The sequence below is a fragment of the Mytilus californianus genome, unplaced genomic scaffold (assembly GCF_021869535.1).
Source record: "Mytilus californianus isolate M0D057914Y unplaced genomic scaffold, xbMytCali1.0.p SCAF_8, whole genome shotgun sequence".
NCBI classification, from domain to species: Eukaryota; Metazoa; Mollusca; class Bivalvia; order Mytilida; family Mytilidae; genus Mytilus; species Mytilus californianus.
Window position 1 is genome coordinate 50,906,813 of NW_026262734.1, and position 27,862 is coordinate 50,934,674.

Genomic DNA, 27,862 nt, shown 5'->3' on the forward strand with positions numbered 1-27,862 from the left:
GTTAATTATTTTTTTAAACAAGATACTCAAATAATCAAAAATACAGTCCTAGATTATCAAATAATCAATTAATCATGAAACATTTGGTCTGGTAATCAAATAATCACTATAAAAACTGCCAAGTAAGTACATAATAAAAAAAACCCATGAGGAGGCTCACTACATAAAAAACTAAAGACTGAGCAACGCTTACCCCATCAAGAGAGTGTAATCTCATGTGCTCAGAAATGGTTAGCAGATTTTGACCTACTAGTAACACCCTTCGTGTTTCTCATGGTAGGTACACATTCGGTGATGATTCTCATTTGATGATGTCACAATCGCAGAAAAGAGGGCGTTATTGTGGTTATGATAATTGGAGCATATCAATGGTAATCTGTGAAGAAGATATCTTATGACGGTCAACTAACTGGTGATGGCGTCAATACAAATTATGAAGGGATAACTTCAAATTTTCAGCTTGGAACCCTTGGTCTCCTCCTTGTAAACAGCAAACCCTTTCAGTGGAATCATGATAGAAAACGCAAGCTGTGGAATATCGTATCACCTGAGATACATAAATTCTGTTCAAGAAACAATGAAAATGAGGACAAGGCCAGATGAAACCTAACAGACGAATATATACACCTTATAATAATTTCATAAATCAAATATACTTGACTTTTTTAATTTTGTTTTAATAATCACAGACACTTTAACATGATTACTGATCCATGAAATGAAGTCAAACAACCTATATGAGTCTCATCTCAACTAACTTCATGAATATCAGTAAAACCTTCTCTCTCATTGGCTCTATTTACTAGTTGTAAGTCAATCAGATTCTCAAGTTGGTTTTCATTATTTGCAGTGTCACTGTTGCATGCTTTTGATAGTATCAGGGGCATGTCATTTATGAAATCTTTGGTGAATGGACAAATTCCTGTATTCCTAAAACCAGACTGCAAATTATTAGCTGATAATGCACTTCCGTATGCTTTGCATGCCAAAAAGCAAACATCATTGAGAGAAAGTGCACATTGTTTTGTTCTGATAGTTTCATGACACATACTGTTGTATTCATTTTGAAATGGTCCATAACAATTTACGTCCAGCGGTAGTAAAAAATGGCTGGTGAGTGTGGGAATTAATTGTAGTACAATATTATGACGCCTTGCCCATTCAAATGTGCCAATAGGGATATGAGATTTATCTCCATCTAACAATATCAACAAATGTCCTTCACCTGGGACAAATTTTTTGAAATGATTGCGGAGAAAATCCATAAAAATTTCTGAATTTGACCATCCATCCTTTGAGACGGTCCCGGAAGTTCCCGGCGAAGACCCCTCTAACAATTGATCATTCATTCGCTGCCCTGGGAAGATAAAGAAAGGGGGCAATGCACTACCAGCTGCGTTTCCACACCCCAAAATAGTGACGGTTTCATCCTTTCCACATATGGTAACACCCTTCTCATCAACATTGTAAATTAAATGAGGTTTGTCTATGAGATCGAATTTAAGTAAGGTTTTCTCCAGTTCATCAAAGTACTTTATAATGATTTCCTTGAATGCAGTTTTTGTCCTTGCAACTGTAAATGTCTTTTGACTAACAGCTTTAAAATTTGGCCACCGTCTAAGCACCTTTTGAAACCATGTCAAACTCAAGGGCGGACTATCTTTAGTTTTCTTAGCAAGCACAATTGCATAGTCGGTATCTATGTTCGCCATTTCCTGACGACTATGTACATATCCCAGTTCATCCATTTCCATCAAGCGAGTCATAAATATGTTTTCTTCCTCTGAAGTAAATATAGGCATATTTGCCAAGTTAGAACACACAGGAACTAAGTTTTCAGCCACCATATACCCCAGTGTCTCGTAAGGTACAACATAAGACTTCGCTGCTGAATGGACTGGAAGCTTGTCATCGATAACAGCCTTATAAGCTCTTGCCATTGCTGACGGATTATAACCTCGATAATGTTTTCTCTTCATCTACAAAAGTAACCATAAACATAGAGGTTTACACATATGTCATTAAAAAATAAAAGACTACGTTGGGCTTAACCACTTTTGGGATTGTGTCCGGGGCGATTTTCTGACTAAAGCGCCTTTAGAATCACTTAACAATCCCTATTAAGTCTATTCGGGAAATGTTTGCTAACTTCCTCATCTCGAACCGGTGTCTTTTATGCTTATATCAACATTACGAACACCTGGAGCAGGTAAGAATTAAAAAGGAAACATAATTGCCTTTCGGAATTCATAATTTTTTTGAAAAAAAACCTTACCTTTAAAGGTAGTTATAAATTAATTGGGAATGTTGTTTGAGCTTTAAAAAGTAAGATTCTTTTCAATAAATTCATTGAGCATTTTAAATAAACTTGGTATACTCAACACAAAGTGCGTAATCAAGATATCTGGTGTAATAGTTTAAAATGTAGATTCATTTGTCAAAAGGTCTTTTTTTTACTCGGAGACAATTTATCAGGAAGTTTTCATACGTCATTTTGACTGATTTCCAACAGAACAGTGACGGGGAACATTTCACTACAGCGTAACGATCTTGTTGTTTTTTATTTCTAATTTAGTTCTGATTTGCATATGCAATAGTTTTTTTTTCACTTACTAGATATATGAAGATGTGGTATGAGTGCCAATAAGACAACTCTCCATCCAAGTAAAAATTTATAAAAGTAAACCATTATAGGTCCCAGTACGGTCTTCAACACGGAGCCTTGGCTCACACCGAACAGTAAGCTGTAAAGGGCCCCAAAAAATTACTAGTGTAAAACCATTCAAACGGGAAAACCAACGGTCTAATCTATATAAAAAACAAGAAACGAGAAACACTAATAAACTAGTATACTTCATTAGACTTGTACTACTGTTGTTGGAATATCCCTCCCGTGTGTACCATCCGCCTATTTACCATTGCATAACTAACATTCAGGCAAAGTTGATCTTACATGATATTAATTGTTTAAGGCTCTTTTTGTTAACAAATGTTTTGTTATTATGTTTCTTTCTAAACTTTTAGATAACGAGTGTGTCTGATGAAGTATACTCCAGAAACAAGTTTTGTTCGAACAGAAATCCTTTATTTCAAAAGCACTGGTTCAGTACCATTATTTTGCTCTGTCTTTCATTGTCAGCATGTGAAGTGTTTTGTGGACTTTTGTTCGTCATAATTCTCTTGTTTGTTGTCATATTGTGTTCTGTTTTTTATTCGACTTTTAGATTTCGATTGGTGTTTGATCACCTTTATAACATGTGAGTCATCTATTCTCAAGGATTCAAATGGCTGGGTTGCACAAAATATTTCTTAAAAAAAATATGGCATACAAGTAACATTAATATACGAAAAAATCAAACTAAAATAATCTATAAGCAACGCATGCAATATTGATTGGCACATAACTTCAATACGTGTGCAATCTTTCTGTGACGTTTCAATGATATGGGTTGAAAACTGTCGACGGAGTTGAATTACACAAATCAATTTCAACAAACAATTCCATAATAATAGATCCACAACAGAACTGCAACAGGCTTGACAAAATCAGTAGAGGAAAAGCACTTAATGACATTACTACTTTAGTATAGATTCACGATTTTTTTTAATATGAAAACATATCTTGACATAGTGTTCAACGTTTCAATGACTTGTATCTTAAGCTCTGTTCGCAATGAAATGAGGAAGTTTTGAAAAGGATTCACATACAATTATGACAACTGAAAAGAACTTAGATCTGCAGTTTCGTACAGGAAGTTTTTTCAAATTCAAAAACAGAATAATGAAATGCCCGATAAAAGATTATGATTTCAATAAGGACATTTCATACATTTTTCCAGCCATAGACTGGATTATTATTGAATAGATAATTAAAATCTGTTATATTCAACAGATGAGGCATCATAGCTGCTACTTTATTATCTTAATCGCTATCATCAGTCCTATGAAAATTAAATTATTAGGCTTTGGAAGTCCCAGACCAGAACCAATTTGAAAATTGATAAATTGACTCGATTTGTCCTTGTTGGAACCATGTTCTTTAGTAAATTTGAACAAAACTTGAAATATATAAAAGATATTTTTTTAAACAATCTTTAATTATTCTTTTTGTTTTATTCGACTTTTTTTTTATAGTAACACTCTTACATAGTCATAAGTGGTACTACCAATAAATCATAACGGCTACTGTACTGCTCTTAATTTCAAAAATCTTAATAACGGCTACTGTACTGCTTTAAATTTTAAAAAATCTTAATAACAGCTACTATACTGATCTTAATTTCAAAAATCTTAATAACGGCAACTGTACTGCTCTTAATTTCAATAATCTTAATAAGGTGTAATACCACCAAATCATAGTACGTCACATCCGGTTGCATACGAAAATAGGTCGAAAAAAAATATTCCCTTGAATTTGACAGTTGTAGATAATTGATCCTACATTTCATTGCAGTAAAACATTTCTGGGTCATAAACATATATCTTGGGTATTTCAAAGCACCATTTTTTTTTTATTTGGGGTTTCTATAGAATATTTTGGAAACTTGAGGTTACATGGTTACTAAAGCTTGTACACAGGTTAAAAAAGGGGGAAAATTTGATTGGCTAACTTCCAGTGATGGTTATTTTCTTATATGCAATGAAATGTTATGTGAAATTTTTTCTATAGTACTGGCCAGGATCAAACTTTACTCATGCCAAGTATTTCTTTATTTGAAACAAAGATAAATTCTGCACAATTTTTTGAAAAGTGCAAATTTAACAAAGACTAATAGGGGAAAATCAATGGTGGTATTACACCATAACGGCTATTGTACTGCTCCTAATTTAAAAACAAATCTAAATAACGACTTCTGTACTGCTCTTAATTTCAAAAATCTTAACAGCTACTGTACAGGTCTTAATATTAAATCTTAATAAGGCTACTGTACTGCTTTTAATTTGAAAAATCTAAATAACGGCCACTGTACTGTCCTTAATTTCAAAAATCTTAATAACGGCTACTGTAGTGCTCTTAATTTCAAAAATCTTAATAACGGCTACTGTACTGCTCTTAATTTCAAAAATCTTAATAACGGCTACTGTACTGCTCTTGATTTCAAAAATCTTAAAAACGGCTACTGTACAGGCTTAAATTTCAAAAATCTTAATAACGGCTACTGTACTGCTCTTAATTTCAAAAATCTTAACGGCTACATTACTGGTCTTAATTTTTAAAATCTTAATAACGGCTACTGCACTCTTAATTTAAATTCAGAAAAAATCTTAATAACGGCTACTGTACTGCTCTTAATAACAGCTACTGTAGTGCTCTTAATTTCGAAAATCTTAATAAAGGCTACTATAGTGCTCTTAATTTCGAAAATCTTAATAACGGCTACTGTAGTGCTCTTAATTTCAAAAATCTTAATAACGGCTAATGTAGTGCTCTTAATTTCAAAAATCTAAATAACGGCTACTGTACTGCTCTAAATTTCAAAAATCTTAACGGCAACTGTAGTGCTCTTATTTTCAAAAATCTTTATAACGGCTACGGTACTGCTCTTAACTTCAAAAATCTTAATAACGGCTACTGTACTGCTCTTATTTTCAAAAATATTTAAAAAAAGGCTACTGCACATGTACTGCTCTCAATCTAAAAAATCTTAATAACGGCTACTGTACTGGTCTTAATTTTTAAAAATCTTAATAACGGCTACTGTACTGTTCTTAATTTCAAAAATCTTAACAACGGCTACTGCACTGCTCTTAATTTCAAAAATCTTAATAAAGGCTATTGTATCTTAATTATAATTTTAAGAATGTTAAGGAGGTAAACATGTTTATTTTTTTAATGCAGTCCTTAGTCTAAGATTTAATAATTTTTTTGATAGCGATTAAGATTATAACACAATGTTGACTGCTGTATCCCTAATTTTGACATTTTTACCTATTATGTCTGTTTGTTTTGTTTCACACATTGTTGTCAATATAATGGAATTTTATGCGACTGTCATACTAGTGAAAGGTTTAGCTAGCTATAAAACCAGGTTAAATCCACCATTTTATACAGAAGGAAATGTCTGTACCAAGTCAGGAATATGACAGTTGTTTTCCATTCATTTGATGCATTTGAGCTTTTGATTTTGCCATTCGATAAAGGACTTTCCAATCTGAATTTTCTTGGAGTTTGGTATTTTTGTTATTTTACTTTTTCAAAGATTGTTCGAATTCTTCTAGGTTTTGAAGACCTTCAATTAAGTAAACCCCTTTTTCCATGTTATTTTTAGTTTGCTAGCAATTTTTCTTTACACATGTTCGAGTCAACATGAGTATTAATTCAAATTTGTTCATTCAAACTTTTTATAATAATAAATGGGGAATGTGTCCATGGGACACAGATGATGCCCCCGCTTGCATATCATATAAAGTTATAAAGGGACATAACTGAAGAACGGTAAAAGTGACGCTATCCAAATTTGTACTTGAATCTGAGTTTTGTGGTAATAAGCAATGTGTATAAGTTTCATAACATTTAGTTGAGGCAAACTAAAGTTAGAGAACGGAAACCAACGTTGGGACGTAGGAACGTACGGACAGAAAAGGGTAAAACTTAATGCCCCCTCCGCTACGGCGGGGGCACAAAATGAGAGCTGCTAATAGACTATGTAGACGTGATTCAACACACATTTAAGTCTTACTGGGCAAATACAAGATTAAAGATATTTCACAATATAAGTTTTGATGGTTATATTCTTGTTTTGTGGTCAGCATGATAGTCAATACTAGTGTATATCATGTGTATTGCATTGTCGTGCTTAACAACCCTTACTCTTAATTGAAAGTATCAGAAAACAAGACGTAAATGACCGACACATCGGAAAAGTGCACACACATAATGTGACATTTCAGTTCATCACTGTTGATATCTTGAGATACTGACTAAATATGAAGGCAGTATGTCCCGAAGTATAAGAGAAAAGAGTGACGAAAAATATAAGTTCCTTAAAGATTTGAGAAATTTCAATTCAAAGTGTAAAATAAACAGAGAGAGTTTTACCACATTACAAAGTTAACTGATCACTGTCAAGCTGCTGACATAATATAAAAGCATTCTGTGTACATAGTATTGTGACTCTCTATAAAAAGTGTAAGGAAAATATTTGTTGGACGAACGGACAGACAATCAGACTGAGAAGGTAATTGCACTATGGGGGTATATTTATCATATTCAACCATACATCAGGATGATTCAGGTAACTTTTTCTATCATATACCCAGTTGGACAATATTCTACTGCCAACTATATTCTACTGGGTATAGAACCAATAGAATCAACTGTGGACCGACTGCTACTCACATTTTTTAGAGGCATAATTCAAGAAAACACCAGCATAGAATACAGAATTATAGAAAGGCAACTTATAATGTCAAAACAAAATGCTAATTCATTCATAAGTAGATTAGAAACTGCTTTATCAAAATATAAACTACCAAAAGCTCAGGAACTATTATTAGTCATACCAACTAGGGAAAAATGGAAAACAACTGTTAAGTGTGCAATTCAGCAATATTGGACAGAGAAGTGGGAAATAGAAAAATCAGAATAATCTACAATGAAATTCATTGATATTTAAACATTTAAACAAGGCCAATTGGAAACCCTCATCAAGTATGGAAATTCACTACAAACAACATTTTAGAAGTTAAAAAAGCAGAAATAAAAGCAAAACTCATAACTAGGACTTATACACTTCAAGTAGACCGTGCCAAGTTTAGCAGAAATGTAGAACAGGACATATGCCCATTATACGGGTCAGCTAAGGAAGATACAGTACACTTTATGCTTGAATGCAAGGCACTTAAACCTGAGAGAGATAAGCATTTAACAAGAATTAAATCATATGTGTTCAACAACATAGGCAATGAGACATTTGACAAAATTGTGAATGAAGGACTTATGGTGCAGTTTATTCTGGACTCATCATCTGAAAAGATCAAGCCAATTGTTAATATCAAACATCAAAATATCAGAGACATTGAGAGTATCACACGAACTTTATGCTATGGTCTACATACAAAACGGACAACCCTGATGAATAAGAGTTAAACTTATCTATATGAACTATATATCAGTCTATCAAGTGAAAGTAGGAGTTTCTTGTTTTATGGTGTTACTGTACAGGTATTGATATTTTTAAAACAAAGTTTAAATGTACAACTGTATATAATGTACATATTATTAACCTAAATAAACCCCATTGGGAGTGACTCTTAGAAAGGGTGAACCTACCAGACAGGTAACAGGTAATAGGTAAGTGATATCGATACCCTTATGCCAAGAAAAGGTCACTAGCAAAATATCATATTCTGGTCATTTCAACAAAGTGAGCAAAAAATACATCTTACAAGCTCTATGTACACGAAACAAAATAAGACTTCAGAAGGCAAATAGTTAAAACAGGCATCTACCTAAAAGTCAGGTTCGTACGTCACAAGAAACAAGACAATATATATATGTATGTTGTGAGTTTTCTTTTTAGAATCATAAGATTATGTATTTATACATGATCGGCTTTTTAACGTTCTCAGGACTACTAAACAGCAGAATTATTTTCAATGCTGCATAAACCAGATTTTACAAATGCTTCGCCGAGAATTTCTTGAGAGAATGCTTCGTTGTATGCTTCACATGCCACGTCACAAAAATAAATTGGTTCATTTAAATGAATTTTTCTAAGACAAATTTCGTCATAACAATCCTGAAGCTGAGCACTACAGCAATGTTCTATTGGGCTGAGACTTCTATCACAGTTAGCAGGTATAAACTGTGTTAAAATGTTATTGTCTTTTGTAAAACCAATCAATTCAACGCAAAGGTGTGACTTAAATCCATCTAAAATCAATAACACAGATTCATTTGTGCGTTCTGGTAAAAACTTGATGAAGTGGTTTTTCATGTAGTCAACAAATACAAAACTAGTGTAACCATTCTCCGACACAACTGTTGGGATGTTATTCATGCTGTTTACAGCATTATCGCGAGTTTCTTGTTCTTGAAATATGAAATATGGAGGAATGGCGATCCCGGACGCACTTCCACATCCAATAACACCTACACTTTGAGATTCTTTAGTTTTGATTACTGATACATGTAAATTGAACACGAAATGTGGCTTAAAAGTAAAATCATGTTTATCCAATAAATCTCCAAACTCTGTAAAAAATCTTTTTTTACTCTCAGCTGCATCGGACAATACATCACTCTTTCTAGGCCTTTTAGTATATAGCATTTGCAAGTCTGGCCAGCGTGTAAAGAATCCACGGTACCATTTGAGAGTCAGATGTTGATCACTGGTTCTCTTTTCCATCAGAACACAATAATCTGTGGCGATATCTGTAATCTCTTTACACGTATAATAATAACCACATTTTGCCATACGTTTGACCTCATCGGCTAATTTGGTCTCTTCTTCTTTGGTGAAAATAGTTCCTCTACCGGTTGTCACACAATTTATACTCCTTTTCCCGTTTATACGATCTCGGAGTGTTTCCCGGGGAACAGCATAAAGTCTACAGGCGGTACGCACTGGCATTCCTCCGTCCTTTACGGCATAATAAGCATCTAATAAGGCTTGGTAATGATACTGCTTATTTTTCCTTTTAGTTTTCGGAGTATCAAATAAATCCTGAAAAAAAAGGCAGAAGATACGGATAGGGACAATAAAAAATCATCATTCGAACAAAAATACAAATACCACACACCGAACAGAAGACGTGTATAATTTGTTCAAAATCCGACGGTTTGATTTGCTCCTAATTTATTTAAATGACTGGAGTTCTGTTTTACATTTTAGTCTTAGTGGAAAGGTATAGTTTTTCAGTTTGATATTTGCTCTAGTTTTGAACCTTAAATAAAACACACGATCTTAACCCTAAGTTATAAATTATTCCATGTTGTTATCAGCATTTACTTTAAAACTCGTACAAGACATTGCTGATATTAATTAACCTTTCATATCAGTTTCAAAAAATCTGGCAAAACTTTAACGCGTTGGTTCGAAAGGATAGACATGGGGATGGACACCCTGTATTTATATGCCCAACGCCGCGTTGCAGAATGTCTGGAACCAAATATTAAACTAGAGGATTCATTAAGAAGTCCGAATTGGCTCATTTGGTAAGAATATTCAATATTGATAGTAACAGGAAAATCATTTACCAAATCAATCCATGCCTCCCACATGTCCCAATATTGCATGGTCCTCCCCCATACAGTCATCAAAATGCTAGAAGAATACAATATTTGCATGAAAAGAAAATAAATTTAATAAGGAATTGTCCTGTAACTTCAGAGCATTTTTGTACAGTGGCCATTTTATTGTTACAGTTGTATTGATATTTTTGAAGATACTTCACATGTGTTGTATTGTTGATTTTTTCAATTTTTGTTTACAGTTTCAGCCTGTCTATCATAACATATATATACTTTGGGAATAAGATATATAAAGGGCTAAATGAGCCAAACAAGTCATCAATACGAATGAATAGGACTATTCTGATAGTATGTAACATGTAACAAATTCACACAGGAAACACATGCAGATGCCAGAATGTTTCAATGTTTCAATGTTTGTGTAAATGTTCCTACTGGTGATGACATTACTAAATTGTAAAACATGATTCTCATTGGTTTGTATAGTAATCATGGTAATGAACACTAAAAATAAGTTGGATCTGCTTACCCTTCTGGAGCACCTAAACATGCTAAATTCACCCCCGGTTTTTACTGGCATGAATTATTATAAGCCTGGTATCTTTGGTGATTTTGTTTACAACGTATGGGTCGATGCCACTGTGCATTGTGAATGTTTTTTCCCCGATGTTATCACCAGCCCAGTAGTCAGCAATTTTGTGTTGACATTGATATGTTCATTTTTCTGTCAATTTACTGTTTATGAAATGTTGAATATATTCGAAACACTAAGTTTTTCCACCCCAAGGTATAGATTGCCTTAAGCCGGCCTTAATTGGTACAACTTTTTTGGAATATTCAGTTTTTAATGCTCTTCATACTAGTATTCGTATCTTGATTGACCTTAAATTTCAACTGTTTGATTCGATGATCACTGATGAGTCTTATGTAAACGATACGCGCGTCTGGCGTACACAATTATAAGCCTGGTATCTTCTATGAGTATTTACAGTACAATGTATATGTACAACGTCACTGGAGCTGACAGATACTTATTTCCACCTCGATTTCGAACGTTCACAAGAGGTGTCATTGAAGACAAGATGTATGCTTTCAATTCAATACATTTCGTCCTCTATTGTATTTACCATTTGTCCAGGGTGTAGTATCTCACTTACATAACAGGCGATTTCAATTCAATTTTATTTGGACGATTCGCTTTTTTTTTAGGTAACTTCTGTTGTCATTGATACATTTTCAGGACAGTATCTGCTGTTAACTTCAGGAACTAAAACGATAGTTGCTTATCTTCAGAACCAATGACGCTGGCGGGACACAATTATTTTCTCTTTCCCTTTCTTACAAAGAAATACTCTTGTTTTCCGACAGTCGCCATGCACTCATAGTGGATGCTCTATCACGATTCCATGTTCCAGTGAATACAGTGGGAGTTGCATCTAATAGTTTCCAACGAATAACTCTTGATTTGGATCGCCCCCAGATAGATCTATTTGCAATCTGTTTGAATCACAAATTGCACACATACGTTTCTGCGATCCCAGCTAGATTTAAATGTATGGGCAGGGGATGATTTACATCTCTCCATCCTAACGCCTTCATCACGAAATCATTAGTGAGAATGGTTGCAAGACCATTTTTATTGCTCCTGCTGAGCCGGATCTACTACAATTTTCTTGCGCACGACCATTTCATCTTCTCTTGTAGTAGGACCTATTCACGGGGAAGAGGTGTCATCACGGTTTGGACAAAGTTGCAGAACCATATATATTCATGCTCTGAGGCTTTTATGTCTTCCCTTAGACAAAAAAGAATTTTATAAAGATAAAGCAGTCTGGTTAACTTCATGTGCTGCGTATTTTTCAAAATGGTCAATCGTATGTTCTTTGTGTTTACCAAGGAATATTGATCTATGCAGTCACTGTCATGAGTGTTCAACATGTTAGCTGAATTTTTCCATATTGCTTTGAAGAAAATTTTTAAACACTTACTATCAAAGACTACAGATGAGCTATATTTAGAACTATTCGTCTCTCTGGAGTGGATGTCAAGGTTTCGGTGAAAATGAACATGTTATGCTGTTTTTCATAAAAGTGGTGAAGGTATTGGGCATAAATGTGCCAGAAATGGGGTAGATGTATATGAGACAATTAAAGCATGTAAAGTTAAGTATGCCGTATAAGTGTACATGAGCTACACCTAATCATTAACAAATACATTGATTAATATCACCGTTAGTAATCAGTGAGTTCATTTATATGTATGCTTTAACAGGGACTGTTAAGACTTATACATATTTTATTTTCTGACTCCATAGTAGTATGTCTGACTAGAGCATCTGGTTGTCGGTTGAACCTCGTCCGGGTCATACCAAACATTCTAAATACTAAAATTGATGCTTCACCGATAAGTAGTAAGAGCAAAGACTAGTCGGCTTGGGGTCAGAAATATGTGTCCATGCAGGTAGGGTGATATGTCTTCCTGTGGACTATTACCTTGTGAACTAGCACGTAAAAAATTAAGCTCAGCATGTCAGTACAAGCAGGATTAATATTCAGATTACAGTAACATGTTCTCGTCTTGAATATGCATTCAATTTGCCGCTGGACTTTTAACAGCCTTCCATCATCATCATCATCATTATTATGACTCCAAACTGTCTTGTCAGGATTGACTCCCATTTTTAGTGAGTAACAGTCCTGTGACTCTGTTATACAGAAAAACTTTTGAAAACCCTGCATTTTTGTATTTCATGGCTTTTCATAAAGTTCACTTTTTTCCTTTTTTTTTCAATTTTTCCATAAATCAAGAGACCAAAGTAAACATGGTAAACCAGCAAATACTTTTATCTCATTTTATTTTATGTAAAGAAAGGTGCCAGTTTTTCGACACGGTAATTTGTGTTTAAACATGCTCAATAGATGAATATTTAGACATTCACGCTGGGTTTATATTAAGATTAGAGATTTCAAAATAAATTTCCAGAAATAAAACAGGATTTCTTCAATTGTGTGAAATTTTAACATACGTTTAGTGTAACAAATTACCTTTTTCTCTTTCTTTCCTTTTGGTTCTTGTTTCTTCTTTTCTCGATCTGTCTGTGTATCTTCTCCAGTAAACAGGCTAACACAACCTCTACATATGTACTGCCCATCTTTCTTTTCCCCTGAATCTTCTGATATTTTCTGACAAAGTTGACATTGTTCCTGTTGCTCTCCATCTTTACCTGATTTACCCATGTCTGTGTTTGTTGATAAAGTTTTTGATTTATCGAACTCGGAAATGGTCCCATCACTATTTGTCAGCAAGTCTTCGTCTATATCGGACAACCCAATACATACTGGATCATCACTTGTTGACAGGCTTTTGGCTATATTCAACAACTCTTTTGTATTGTCTGCTTCATATGTGTGATCACTTTGCATGGTGCAACATTGACTTTTTGGAATATTTTTGGAGGGTTCTTTTTCAAGTTTTGTCTGAAGTGGACAAATATTTGGACTTGTTTGAATAACATTGAGTGTTTGTTTTGAAACTCTTGCCTGCTTTTTTGGAATGCAGCCATCATCATTTGTGTTGTTTTTTCTCTTGGTATTTTCTGCTGTATCAGATTTTATAATCAATATCCTATTTCTCTTTGGAGTTTCTACACTTGATTGAGAAATTTGATCTTGGGATTTAAAGCTATTGTCCACTATTCTTTCCATAATTATATTCGATTTCTGAGCCTTTACAGGAACTTTAACTGGAGCAGAAAATGAGTCTTTGGCAATTTCTACTTCATAAAATACACAATTCTTACTATTGCTTTTTCGTCCTTTCTCAACTTCTTGTTTTAAATTTGGATCATTATCAACAACACCTTGAACAGTAGATGTAAATACTGTTACATCCAAAAATGTGAAAAGTTTCAAAATATCAACTGCCCGATCATGATTCAAGGTAAAACTTCCTATATAGAGAGCTTGTACAAAATCATAAACAGTTTTCAATGAGTAATCTTTCAAGAAAACTTGACATTGTGTAGTAGTACTGTTATCTGTTGAGAGCTGTTGCTGAAGGTAAGCACTGCCACATGCCATCAGTACCAGTTTATGTACAAAGACTACCCCATCTTTACAAACAAGCCATGCATCACACAAGACACCTGTTTGTTGTAACTGGTACATGTGTTTTGACAAATCTCGACAGTATTCAGGAATAGTGATATTATAATCCATGATGGACACTGCTAACTAAAATAGAATAAATTTGCCATTAACATAATTATAATAATATATTTGTCAAAATATAATACCTAAAAACACAATGAAAAATATTATTTATAATTTATTCAAATTTATGCACAGTTATACCCCAATTTGGTTGATGGCATACATGAGGTTAACAAAATAACACAGTACATAATACATCACAAGAATATTAAAACTACAAGACATATACCATGCAGTTGTTTCGTCCACTCTCCTCTGTAACCATGACTTTTTAGAAAATGCAGCTGCATACTGCACAACTGACCGACATGAATGACATTAAAAACCAATTTATCAAAGTTATCAATATCACCTATATTTGAATAGATATTTTTAATTTTCTGTAAACTGGTAAAAAAATCAAGTCTAAAGTTTTCATTTTGTCATGTTTGTGTACATTTAAATAAGAAATGATCTTCATCATTTATTTTATTTGAACTACATTGTTGACATAAACATGATAAATGCTCTTCTTTTTTCATAGTTCTGTACCTCCTCCTTTCAATTTCTATAGTACCTATAGTATAACAACACATAAAAATTTGTATGAAAACAAAAACAAATCTTTTTTTAAGCTTGGACTTAAATATTTATAAGTGTAATCATGGTAATAGTACCATATTAAAGGATGTAAGTGCATTATTCACGTACCATGTGTATTTTCATCATTATTAGCTTTACATTTTTTTTTTAAACTTTTTTTTATTTTACAAATGTATATTTATATATAATATATAAATCATAATTGTCTTTATTAGTTTTCATTTTTTTCTATTAAAAACCAAAATCTACTACTGAACTCCAATGTGCATTACATTTGCATGTAAAAATCATTCTGTTTGTGCTCAACTTTTGATTACATTTGCATGCATTCATTTTACAGGTAAACATAGGTAAATTTAGTTTAATATGTTTCAGAATTTATTAAAAACTTAAGGTGGCTTGGGTGTCTTCCTCCATCTTGGATTTTGAAGTAGCAGATAACAACTGGTCTAGATCTTTAATGATATGTGCAAATATTGAGAGTAGTATGTAATTCATGTGTAAGACTTTTCATGTTAATATAGAAAATTATGTGTTTTATCATATTTACGGCTTTTTTTTTCTAAAAAACACATTATTTTTCTTTGATTAATTTTTTTTTTCAACTTTGCCACACAAGGGGAGATAACTCAGATAATAGGGGGAGATAACTCAGATAAAAGTAATTTTTATAATAGAAAGTGTTATGAATGTACCTATTTTAATATGTAGCAAGAAAACAAGTCCGGTGATCCCATTTTTTCTTTTTCTTATCTGAAAGCATGTTATAAGAGCCATCTCCTCACATTTTATCCTAAAATTCTATGGTGTAGTTTTCTTTTAATGACACAAGATTGGATTTTCCATGCATAATCTATACAAAATCTGGAAATTTTGCACAAGCTGTAGCGTGAAGAAAAGTCTAGTGACCCATACTTTTTATTATATTTTGGAAAAAAGCATGATAAACACTACATTTTGACAAATCATTAAATAATTCTATGGATTTTAATTAAGACCCCATCCCCCATCCACCTTAACTGGATTTTTCTATTCCTTTTTTTTTTCATTCCTGCAGAAGGTGATAAAATAAACTAAGTTTGGAAAGAGGTTTGATTTTATTTCCCCTTTCAGGTCCAATTTTTGGAACCAAACAAATATTTTTCATAATTTTTTTTGTCACTTTAATAAAATATTATATTTTTCTATAAAAAAGATTATAAAATTCAAATTTCAAGGAGATTGTTTGAAAACTAACAAAGTTACAGAACTTAAATACATCGGACTGGAGATTTTCAGGTCAATTCAGGTAATGTAATTACTCGTTCAGGTCCGACTTTTGACACCTCAAAAATTATTATTCATAATTTCTTTTTAAAGTATATTGATAATTTCATTTTACAAAATCTACACGTGAAGTTCAAAATCCATTGCAAAATAAAAAAGTTATTAAAGTTTGAATAAGTCTGAACTTTTCAAGATACACAGGTTTGTCTGTACTCAGAGTACCTGAAAAGGTTCATGTGGACCTTTTGGCTAATAATGCTGCATTTTCACCTCAAAATTTACTCTGAGTACAGACAAACCTGTGTATCTTGAAAAGTTTTAATGCATAGCATGCCCTAGATAAATAAAATTCAAATATATTTTATGTATTCAGGTATTAGGAAATTAAAAACTTGACAGGATTTTGCCTAGCACTTTTTTTCATTCCTCCAGAAGGTGCCAAAATAAACTAAGTTGTGAAAGAGGTTTGAGAACTTCTCCACAGGTAATAATTGAAGTGAACTGTATTGATTGACATGGACAATAGATGGACAATAGATACCTGACAATAATTGGTGATTTAAACTGTGTACCTGAGTGGACCATATCAAGTGAAACTCAACTGTTTGTTAATTTTATCATCTTCTACCGGGACGAAAAAAAGTGCACTGCAAAATCCAGTTCAGTTTTAAATTTTCTAAAACATACAATCAATTGAATTTTATTTATCTAGGGCATGCTATTCCTTAAAACTTTTCCAGATGCACAGGTTTGTCTGTACTCAGAGTAAATTTTGAGATGAAAATGCAGCCATTTTAGCCAAAGGGTCCACATGAACCTTAAGACCCTTTGCGTAATAATTTAGTACCAGATGCCAACTAAACGGTGCAGAGCTAAGACAACGGATAATGTAAATTCTTTATATTCTTGTATATCTGTTTTTTAAGAAGCAAAACAGATAAAAATTACAGTTAGATAAGTTTAATTTTATGTTTTGGCATTACGGAAGTAACAAAATAGAAGAAAACAAATTTAGGGTGTAATTAGGTCAGTCTACCGTTTCGTCTATCAATAAAAAAAAGATTGACTTTGGTTCTCTTATAACACAATCGCAAAATTCATGTGTGATAAATTGATGTTTACCTGTTTAAACCAAGCTGACTTCTATTTTTAATCCTTTTACTTTTTTAACAAATTTCTATGTTTCGTCCATGGGTGAGGGCAAGGTCTTCATGTCTCAAATTACGCCATAAGCAAGGTGTCTCTGGACAGATTGTTTCCGAATAATGGTGTATAAGATACGAGTATTAATTTATCGAAAGTTTAAAGACCTGACTTGACCTATAAAAATTACCAGGTGGTAAACAATAAAACCTATATGGGGATGGGAGGAGCTTGTTGTTATCAACATCCTATTTATAAATAAACACATCATCTATTTACAATAATAACACATGGCTGTATCTGAATGATAAATTGTATGTATCTTTGTAACAGAAGTGTACATTTGTAAGTATAATTAAAATTCCACTGAGTGATGAAGATTAAAATGTATGAACAATTTACAGTAAATACCTAAATCATAATTAAAAAATAGAAATACAAAAAATTACAGAAACTATTACACAGTATTAAATTTCTTGTGCTGTGATTATTTCTAAATTTCTAATAAATTACAAAAACAAATGTCTTGAAAACTGCAGAAAATGAATTGTATTTGAAATATCACATTTAAAACACTTTTTTTGTTCTATTGTCTACGATTTCTTTTTGAGTAAATACTTTTCATAAATCTTGACCAAATATTGTCTCTAAATTTGTATGCAGCTCTTTTGTAGTTCTTCTTCTCCTTTTTACTCCTTAGCATTCTGTGATTTTGTTTAATTGACACTGAAGTAAAGTCTCTATCAACATTTTCATTCCAGTGAAGTACACTAAGGTTGGCTCGGGCATTGTATTGGCTATCACCGAACGCAATTCTTTTGTTTTGATAAATATTTGTTACATTGTTAAAACTTTCAATATATAAATAACACATAGCTGAGAGGGTGATAGAGCAGATTGTTACCCCGAGAAAACATTGTCAACTAAGGGGTAACAATCTGCTCTATCACCCTCTCAGATATGTGTTATTTAATTCATTATACTGAATGTTCTGTTATTACTGTCGATTAAATTTCAAATTCAAAGTAATAAACTATGACGTCTTGTACATAACTACCATCCGTATTTAATAAAGCGCACACTTGATCAAGCGTCTCCGTGAAGGGTAATAGAGTATTGCCATATGATAGAGTCGTATTTAATAAAGCGCACACTTGATCAAGCGTCTCCATGAAGGGTAATAGAGTCAATTAACACCCTCGTATTAGCCAATCAAAATATGGCATTTCAACGTGAAGTATAATAACATAAAATGTATCCCTTCCAAGAACATAATCCTTTGCATATTTGTATACAGTTGCATTAAGTATAACACTTAAAAGAAGTTTTTCAGCAACTGGAGAGGTTATTACAATTCGTGACGGTTCATAATTGGCATCAACCTTACACCGGGCACTCTCATGGCAGTCAGTGTGAATATTCTTATAGTGATCAAGGATATTAAATAAACTCTTCTGCAGTTTCTTTTTATCTTGGTTGCAGTTCTGGATAGCCCAATGCATGTGGGAAGCCACAGGTTCAACCTTGTCCGATAACTGGAATGACCATGTTTTCCCCTCAGAAGATTTAGATCCAGTTGACACCTTCTTTAATGCTGATTTTACAGACTAAACACAATTCCAAACATCGTTCTGATTGATTGCTTCTGTATTTTCCCTTACATATTTGTTTATTGACAAATTCCTGTCATGGCAATGAACATTCACTGTTACATCGTTTTCATGTGAATAGTTGAAGATCTTCTCTGTCCCAAGTCTTTCATGTCTTTGAGATACAGGGTCCATTGTTTTCGTAACATGTTCACAACTAATAATTTTTTGTGTTTTTTCTCCAATGCAAACAACACTTTTATCGTTTGCATTCTTACGCCAGCCGTGTCTTGCATCTGACATAATGTCTATCTTGCTATCAAGTTTTTCATAAGATGCTATCTCTTGTAAAAGTGCTATGTCAGTTGAATATTTATACTCCTCTTGAAAAATGATGTACGATTTTCATCACTTATAACCCCTATTCCTGATCCTTGTGCAAATCTCTTGTAGACTGCAGGCAATATTCCACTACATGTAATCCCATGATTCACTCTACTGTTCACTAAGTAATCCTTTGTTGGCAAATAAGGAGAGGAGGACCAAGAAAATACACGAGGTGCCTCTTTATCGTTACATTTTAGGCTTGTTTCGCAAACATGTCCTTTTTTCAACATTTTTGTAGGTTTAAGTTTTTCTTTACAACATCTTGCATGCCAATCAACAACCGATATAAGCCTCTTAAATGAATCTTCTGCAGTCAGAAAAATATGTTGGTTTGTGTCTACTTTCTTTGATCTGATATATGTGGATGGGCATGGTTTCTCTTGAAACTCTTTTGACTGGGTGTTACTGGTATCATTCTCTTCATTCTATTTTTGCAGTAAAGCTTCAATAACCTGCAGGTTTCACATAGGTTTGTTGTTTTTTTAGTCAATTCTTGTCTAATTGAAGCAAAGTTTCCAAAAATTTCATCCTTCTTTTCCTCAGTACCTGACACTTCAATCCGGAAACACGGAGTTCTTTTTCTATTTTTTTTTCTCACTTTCTGACATTTTCAACAAAGATCATTTACAACAATTACTATACGAAATACTATAAGAAAGACTGATTGTTATTTTATCTGAAATATGGATCAATCTATTTAATTTAAGAAAGGTATATAAGTACTCAAGTCAAATATATATGTAATATATTTTGTTAATTATATTTGATAAATTTAGGAGATAAACCTTTATGAGCTTTGAAAAAAAAATTATGATAAAGAATTTTGCTGTTTTGTTTTTAACATTAATCTTTATCATTCTTAAAAAATTTCTCACACCCCTATACTAATGTATCAGTTACAGTTTTAGTACTTGCAGATATGTCCATTCCCGCCAAATATATATGATATGCAAACAACATGTGTAAAATATCACTGTCATAGGGCATTTTTGAGGTCTTACTTGGGATAAAGAAAATTAAAAATTAAAGATTGGTTTGCCACAAATATATCTGATTTTTTTTTAATTGTTGATTATTATTTTACCAAAAAGAATGTATATCAACATTTCCCAGTACTTTTATTAAATCTGTTCAAACCGAAATCCTCATTGTGCCTTGGGTTGCAGATTACACATTCTAGATTTTGGAAGTTCATTTTCATCTTATTAAACATGGATGGAAACAATGAATGTAGTAATATCACTTCTGTGTTATCACTTGAAGTTACACAAGAGCAGAGAGATGCAATATATCACTTTTTTGCTCATAATGATTGGGATTTTAAAGAGGCTAATTCTGACAAGAATAAGGTGAACAATTCTGAAAGTAATGAACATTCAGACAATTATCACACTGAACAGGACCAAGAGTCACCTGAATGTCCATACCGTTTATGTCGCCCATGTATAACAGATGAACAAAGTAGACAATTGTGGTGGGAAAATGAAAATTGTGCACCTCATGAAAGAAATTCTTTCTTAAGAAAAAATAAATTCAAACGTTTTTGGACAAATCTTTTTCATAGAGGGGTGTGGAATGACCCAAGATATTTAAGGAGAAAAAGAGACGCACTTAAAAGGGACAGACCAAGAAGAAAATATACGTATCACAGGAGAGATTTAATACCAAAACGTGTCCTTGAAATGGTTAGGAAATGGTTCCCAAATCCAGCATGTCAAGAATATATGGGTCACAAATGGGATTAATGTTGTGATTATTACATATCTTCCCTATTCTAGTATACAATGGACGCTTCTACCAAATCTAAATGATTTTCATTAAAAGTAACTTACCCAATTTCATATTAATAATATTAACCTGGACAAGTTATTATGAATCAATGGAATTTTTAAAAGTCATTACTGTGAAATGGAATAAAGATTAGATTAAAGCTGTACACATGCAAGGTAAGAATTTTTCACTTATCAGCACGTGCATGTGATATTTATGTAAACAAAAACAGAAAACAGCTGATGCAAGCTCCGCCTTATCTGTCAGTCTGGGAAATTCAAATTTTGAAAATCTGACCACTTGAGTTTTTAAACAGTCAATATTTCTTATATTTATGGATTTTTTTTCAACATAAGTTTGTCAAAATGCAGATAATTTATGTTCCTACTTGGTTGGCCATTCCTAAAGGAAACAAAAAATTATTAGTTGAGATATCTGAAAAAAATGTTCCTTACACTTCAAAGCTGCAAAGAAAACATAAGAAGCCATAATATTTCTCATTGGATTCTATTTATACACTCAGTCCGGTCTTTAACAACAACAACGCACCACAACCAACGGTCAATGAACCAAATTTATGCAAAGAAAAACCGCCCGGATTCGTCTTTGATGGAGACACACTGTATCTATGACTTTATTAAACAAAATGAACATCCACGTGATGTTTTGTGCGAAACCTTAAAATAATTTTGACATCGCAAGTGTATCATGCATCACTGAGTACGGTGTTTATTTAACTTTTTAATAGATACATGTGTACCATGCAGGATCCAGAGAAAAGATGGATCTATATGCTTGAAACAAACTGATCTAGCTAATTCTTGTCGTTTTGTTTCGATTCCTTTTCGTTCCTGGCCATTGCGTTGTTTCGCATCGATTCCCGTTCGGACACCTCTTTGGTCATTTCAGGGTAAACTCAAGATTTATTTCATTCTTTGTGAAAGTGCAGTCTATATCATTGTGGTTTTAACTATAAGTATAAGAAATGTGAATTGAGAAATATTCGAAACCTTGAAATAGAAAAAAAGTAAATCACAAAAACACTGAACTCCGAGGAAAATCCAAAACGGAAAGTCCCTAATCAAATGGCAAAATCAAAAGCTCAAACACATCAAACGAAGAGGATGGTATAATAAATTACTAGAAATTGAATTTTGAAAAGTATGTATGCAAAACAAAACTGAAGACGAAAACCACTTCATGTGGCATTGTCAATATTAAACCCTTGAGACAAAAATATCTAAATTTTATTTAAATTGATAGTGTTAATTCAATTTATTATTAAACAGTGGGTCTTTACTGGTCATTTAATATAAAATATGAAGGAACTGATAGACGGTGGGAATAGAATACAAGCCATACATATTCAACAAGGAGACAAACCAATATGTCTTATAAATGTATATATGCCATCAGATAACAAAAATGCAGATATCGAATACAAAGACACTTTGGCTCAAATTGATGAAATGATAGAGAAATATAAAGATACACACGAAATTATAGTATGTGGAGACATGAACGGGTCACTCCATAGAAGCTCTTCACCTCATGATAAAATTCTACAAACTTTCTGCAAGGAAAAATGTATAGGAAATACTGATAGATGTCCATTAAAAGAAACATTTTATCACCAGAATGGTAAATCGAGAGGACAAATTGATTACTTCCTCTTCAAAAGTAAATCGGAAATAATAAATAAAATCAGACAAATTGATGTTCTTGATACTGACCCAGAGAATACCTCGGACCATGTACCTGTTATTCTGACACTGAATAGCCAACTGAAAAAAGTACATGTAAGGGAAAAAGCAACAACTATCATAGCAAAACCTAAATGGACTGACTGTGACCATCAAATTTATAAGGAAATCATCAATAAAGATCTACCAAACCTCATGCAAAAATCAAAAGGAATCATTGAGCAAGATATAAGAAATCTAGAAAAAGCTAGAGCTTGTAGAAATACAAAACAATATAATAGAATCCATAGAAAGGGAAAAAGGTCAAGGCATTGATCATGTCAATGTAAAGGAGGTTAATAAAGCTATAGAAAAACTTAAAGCAGGAAAAGCACCGGATGAGGATGGAATTTCGGCAGAACACTACAAATATGGGATGGATGAGTTAAATCCCTTTATAGTACATTTGCTAAATTTAATTTTAACATATCTGGATGTACCAATCTTCCTAAAGACAGGGATTCTTACACCAATCCTAAAGAAAGAAAAAGACAATACATTACCATCTAGCTATAGAGGAATAACTGTGACTAAAACCTTTGCAAAAATATTACAAAGTATACTGAAGGATAGAGTTGACTCTGTATTTAATAACATACAAAACTCCTTGCAAAGAGGCTTTACAGAAGGAGTGTCATCACTATGCGCAGCTTTCCTCACATCAGAAGCAATCGACGAAAGTAAGAAATTAAAGATACTGATGATTTTAATAACTCTTGATGCAGAAAAAGCATTTGACAAACTAAACCATGAAATACTATTCAACAAGCTGTACCATTATGGAATAAAAGGAAAACTCTGGATACTACTGAGAAACTTGTATAAAGGCATGAGCATTAAGGTTAAATGGGAAGGTCAATGTACAGAAGATGTAATGGTGTTACAAGGAATTCAACAAGGTGCAAAACTATCTACAACGCTATATAAATGCTACAACAACGTCATACTGGATAGCATTTTAAAAAGTGGACTTGGAGCATGTATTGGTGATATACAAGTCCCTGCACCCACATGTGCCGATGACATTGCTGTCTGGCAAATAGTACTGCAGACGCACAAGGAATATTAGACATAGTACAGCACCATACAAGCAAAGATCTAGTTAAAATCAATCCAACTAAATCTGAAGCTGTTTTATACAATGCAAAAGGCTCAAACATATCAACACTGCAATTCGAAGACGATGACATCAATATAACCAATGAAACCAAACATCTAGGTATCAAAAGAAACGAGCAAAACCGGGGAAATATCTCAGAAAGAATAAGAACCGGCAGGGCAACAATATACAGCCTTCTAGGAGCCGGTTTACATGTCAGAAGGGGATTCTCACCCATGGTCGCATACAAGCTATGGAGAACATATGCAGTACCAAGAAGCATCTACGGACTTTAGGTGATGAACTTACTTGCAAAAGAAAAGGATATGCTAGAACTGGCAGAGAGAAAAATCCTCCGACAAATTCAAGGGCTTCCAAATAATACAGCAAATATGGCTGTCTATACCCTGGTAGGAGCAGAACCTATTGCCATCACATTAGACAAAAATCTACTTACCTTCTTCATGAATATTGTTTGAAATTCAGGAACCATAGAATGTGAAATTCTGCGTCGACAAATTGCATTCTCAGACCAAAGAGGAAAAGACGTTATCAACAGAGTGGAAAAAACTCTATCATATTACAATTTGAAATCTAGTAGTTACTACTTAGAAAAACCACTTAAGAAAATCGAATGGAAAAGACTAGTAGGAATAAAGATCAAGGAATACTGGAAAAATGAATGTCATTATGAAAAAATGGAAAAAACATCACTTAAATACATAGAGATACAGAACAATCCATTAAATGAAGCACACAATATATGGAAAAGCGTAAAAAACAATAGTAAAGATGCAAAGGCAGGAGAAATTAAAGCAAGAATAAGTACTCAAACGTACATATTACAAGCCAAAAGAGCTAAGTTCGATCCGAAAGTTAACCCGATATGTACAATCTGTGAACAGGAAAATGAAGATCTAGAAACATTTTATTCTACGCTGCAAAGAATTGGAGCAAATAAGATCTAAATATTGCTCAAAAATCGAACAGACAATGGATGAAATTGATACCTTAACATACAAGAAGATCATACAACAAGGGAATTTACTGCAGCTCATAATGGACTGTACTAGCAAGGACATAAACTGTTACTCAACTGTGTATGAAAACATTGAACCTCTGGCTAGAAATATGTGCTACGAGATGCACATGATGCGCACAAAAAGGATAAAAAACTTGAACACAAGTACAGTATAAGTATAAGTAAACTTTTTTAAAATAAAATAGTTCCCTACTTTACCATCATACTATTTTATGACTTATTAGGACCTAAATTAAATTTTTTGCAAAGTTTTAAGATATCAAGTACCTTTAAAGAATAATGATAAGTTCCGAAATAAGGTAATTTTAAACTGTGAAGGAAAACTTATGTATATATGTTGAATTGTTCTAAACCCCAACCCCTTTACATAAGTCTTATAGAATAACCTTCTCATTATAAATTCTGATGTACGCATAGCACCTTTAACTAACACTTATAAGAAAGTTTAAATTAAGACCACTTAAATTCTAAATTCTTATTTGTAAATATATCCAGTTCTTACTTAACTTGTTCTTACACCTCAGCACATTATGAATATAATTTTGAAAATTTTATGATGACATTCCTATGAATTAATTATAATTATATTAATTATTTAGTAATTATTATTGCCTAAATTCAGTCATCTGTACATAATTAAATCCCAGCAGGCACACAACGTTGAACCAACGTACTGTGACCTATAATGGTTTACTTTTATAAATTTTGACTTGGATGGAGAGTTGTCTCATTAGCACTCATACCACATCTTCTTATATCTATAACCCATATGCATGTATACGTAAAATTTAAAAAAGACGTATCACGTCGGAAAGACTTGAATATTTTGCAGTTTGAAGAAGAATGTAAACAAAGGTTCAAAGTTGAACTACTGCTTGGGTATAGCAAATTAACATGCTGAAAATATTAATTGTTGAAATATTGAAAAATATAATGAAATATATCAATAAAATAAATAGTCCATGAATAATATTCATTTTGAATTATATGAAAGTAAATCAACTCATCATTGATACCAGGATTGAAATTTTGTATTTGCACCAGACTCGCGTTTCGTCTACAAAAGACTCATCAGTTACGCTCGAATCAAAAAATGTTAAAAAGGTCAAACTAAAGTACGAAGTTGAAGAGCATTGAGGACCAAAAATTCCTATAAGTTTTGCCAAATACAGCTAAAGCATCTTAAGGTGACCACCCAAAGCTTTATCTGCCGAAACGCGTTGTTTTATGGGTTTTATACTAACAACATAGGCGGGTCCCCCCTTTTGTGGGAAAGATTTTGTTGATTATAAAGGGAATCACTGAAGCATGACTGGAGCGGGCCCCCTCTTAGGGCAGTCAGTGGGCCAACCCTTATGAAAATTTCGGGATCCGCCACTGAACAATATGAGTTGCTGTAAAGATCTCGGTGCTTGTGGGGCATTATTGTATCTCAAGATGAGAAACTGTCAAGATCTCGGTGCTTGTGAGGCCTCATTTTATCTCAAGATGAGTGACTGTCAAGATCTCGGTGCTTGCGTTGCATTATTGTATCTTAAGATGAGTGACAGTCAAGATCTCGGTGCTTGTGGGGCATTATTGTATCTCAAGGTGAGTGACTGTCAAGATCTCGGTGCTTGTGGGGCATTATTGTATCTCAAGATGAGTGACTGTCAAGATCTCGGTACTTGCGGTGCAATATTGTATCTCAAGATGAGTGACTGTCAAGATCTCGGTGCTTGCGGTGCAATATTGTATCTCAAGATGAGTGACTGTCAAGATCTCGGTGCTTGTGGTGCATTATTGTTTCTCAAGATGAGTGACTGTCAAGATCTCGGTGCTTGTGGTGTATTATTGTTTCTTAAGATGAGTGACTGTCAAGATCTTGGTGCTTGTGGTGCATTATTGTTTTTCAAGATGAGTGACTGTCAAGATAAAATAAATTGAAATGCCATTAGCTTATTGTGAGATCTTCAAACTATGATTTAGGATTAAAAGTAATTCTAAAGCCCTTGGTCCCAGAGGCGAACCTTTTGAGGGAAAAAAATTGGTTGACTGTATAAGAAAACACTGAAGCATGACTAGAGTGTGTCCCCTCTTATACACTCAGTGGACCCCCTTATAAAAATTTCCGGATCCCCCACTGATTCGAGAATCTTGTTGGATTCTGCAGGACAAATTTCCCTTAAAGATACAATAAAAATAATTGAACTTAAAGATTTTCAACCAAATTGTGAAAGGTTTTGGAAGTCCAAATTTTGTAAGCGTTTAACACATATGAAACTTTATTTTTCTATTTCAAGTTATAGAAGGAGTTGTGACAATTTGTAAATGCTGCACTTAAAAGTGTCTTTTTTGTAGATGTCTTCACCAATTGCAATAAACCCATGTCTGAAAAATACATGACGGGTATTATTATATCTGAACTCAAGTTTAAAAAAAGCACATGGTTGCTCTCAATAAATATTTTAAAAAATAACTATATCATTGCACAGAGATTATTTTTTCACATATTAAAGTAGTGTTCTTTATTTGAGCTGCAAAATAATATTAACCTAGTTAATTATGATAAAGATAGTATAATATGTTTTTTTTTTCTGTTGCAGATGCTATAGCTACAAGTCACAAATGTGCAACATGGACAACACTATGGAACTAGTGTGCAATATACCTAAAATACGCCCAGAAATATCGGGAATGTGTCTAGCAAAAGGACTAACATTTTTAATTAAATTAAGTATGTGTTTGTTTGAAATTGTAAGATGCATATGTGAGCAACATGTTATATAATTACTGTTTTATGTCACAAACATATTTTGTGTATGAACAAACATGATCCTGTCTATTATGAAAAATG

At 33.1% G+C, this 27,862-nt stretch overlaps 4 protein-coding genes and 1 long non-coding RNA gene across 8 annotated transcripts in view; 2 read left to right on the plus strand and 3 right to left on the minus strand.

The window, feature by feature from the left end:
- LOC127712220 (beta-glucuronidase-like) overlaps window positions 1-27,862 on the minus strand; it is a 988,629-nt gene that overhangs the window by 838,265 nt on the left and 122,502 nt on the right. The window lies entirely within an intron of this gene.
- Window positions 1-27,862, plus strand: part of LOC127712224 (ornithine decarboxylase-like) — a 787,891-nt gene that overhangs the window by 610,017 nt on the left and 150,012 nt on the right. The window lies entirely within an intron of this gene.
- The window catches only part of LOC127712221 (uncharacterized), a 209,635-nt gene that overhangs the window by 27,525 nt on the left and 154,248 nt on the right, over window positions 1-27,862 (minus strand). The window lies entirely within an intron of this gene.
- On the minus strand, window positions 680-17,627 carry LOC127712219 (uncharacterized). Of its 4 annotated transcripts, none has more exons than XM_052218532.1 (3): window positions 17,377-17,627; window positions 13,240-14,427; window positions 680-1,979 (listed from the first exon to the last, which is right to left on the minus strand). In XM_052218532.1, exons 2-3 carry the CDS (start codon window positions 14,410-14,412, stop codon window positions 750-752), a joined length of 2,403 nt encoding a protein of 800 aa, XP_052074492.1. In that variant the 5' UTR covers window positions 14,413-14,427; window positions 17,377-17,627; the 3' UTR covers window positions 680-749. The 4 variants fall into 4 exon arrangements, with proteins under 4 accessions (XP_052074492.1, XP_052074495.1, XP_052074494.1 ...); XM_052218535.1 differs by lacking the exon at window positions 17,377-17,627 and adding an exon at window positions 16,827-16,893; XM_052218534.1 differs by lacking the exon at window positions 17,377-17,627 and adding an exon at window positions 16,796-16,893.
- On the plus strand, window positions 17,099-27,417 carry LOC127712241 (uncharacterized). The gene is made up of 2 exons (XR_007987002.1): window positions 17,099-17,143; window positions 27,367-27,417. It is a non-coding gene; the product is annotated as an uncharacterized LOC127712241 (long non-coding RNA).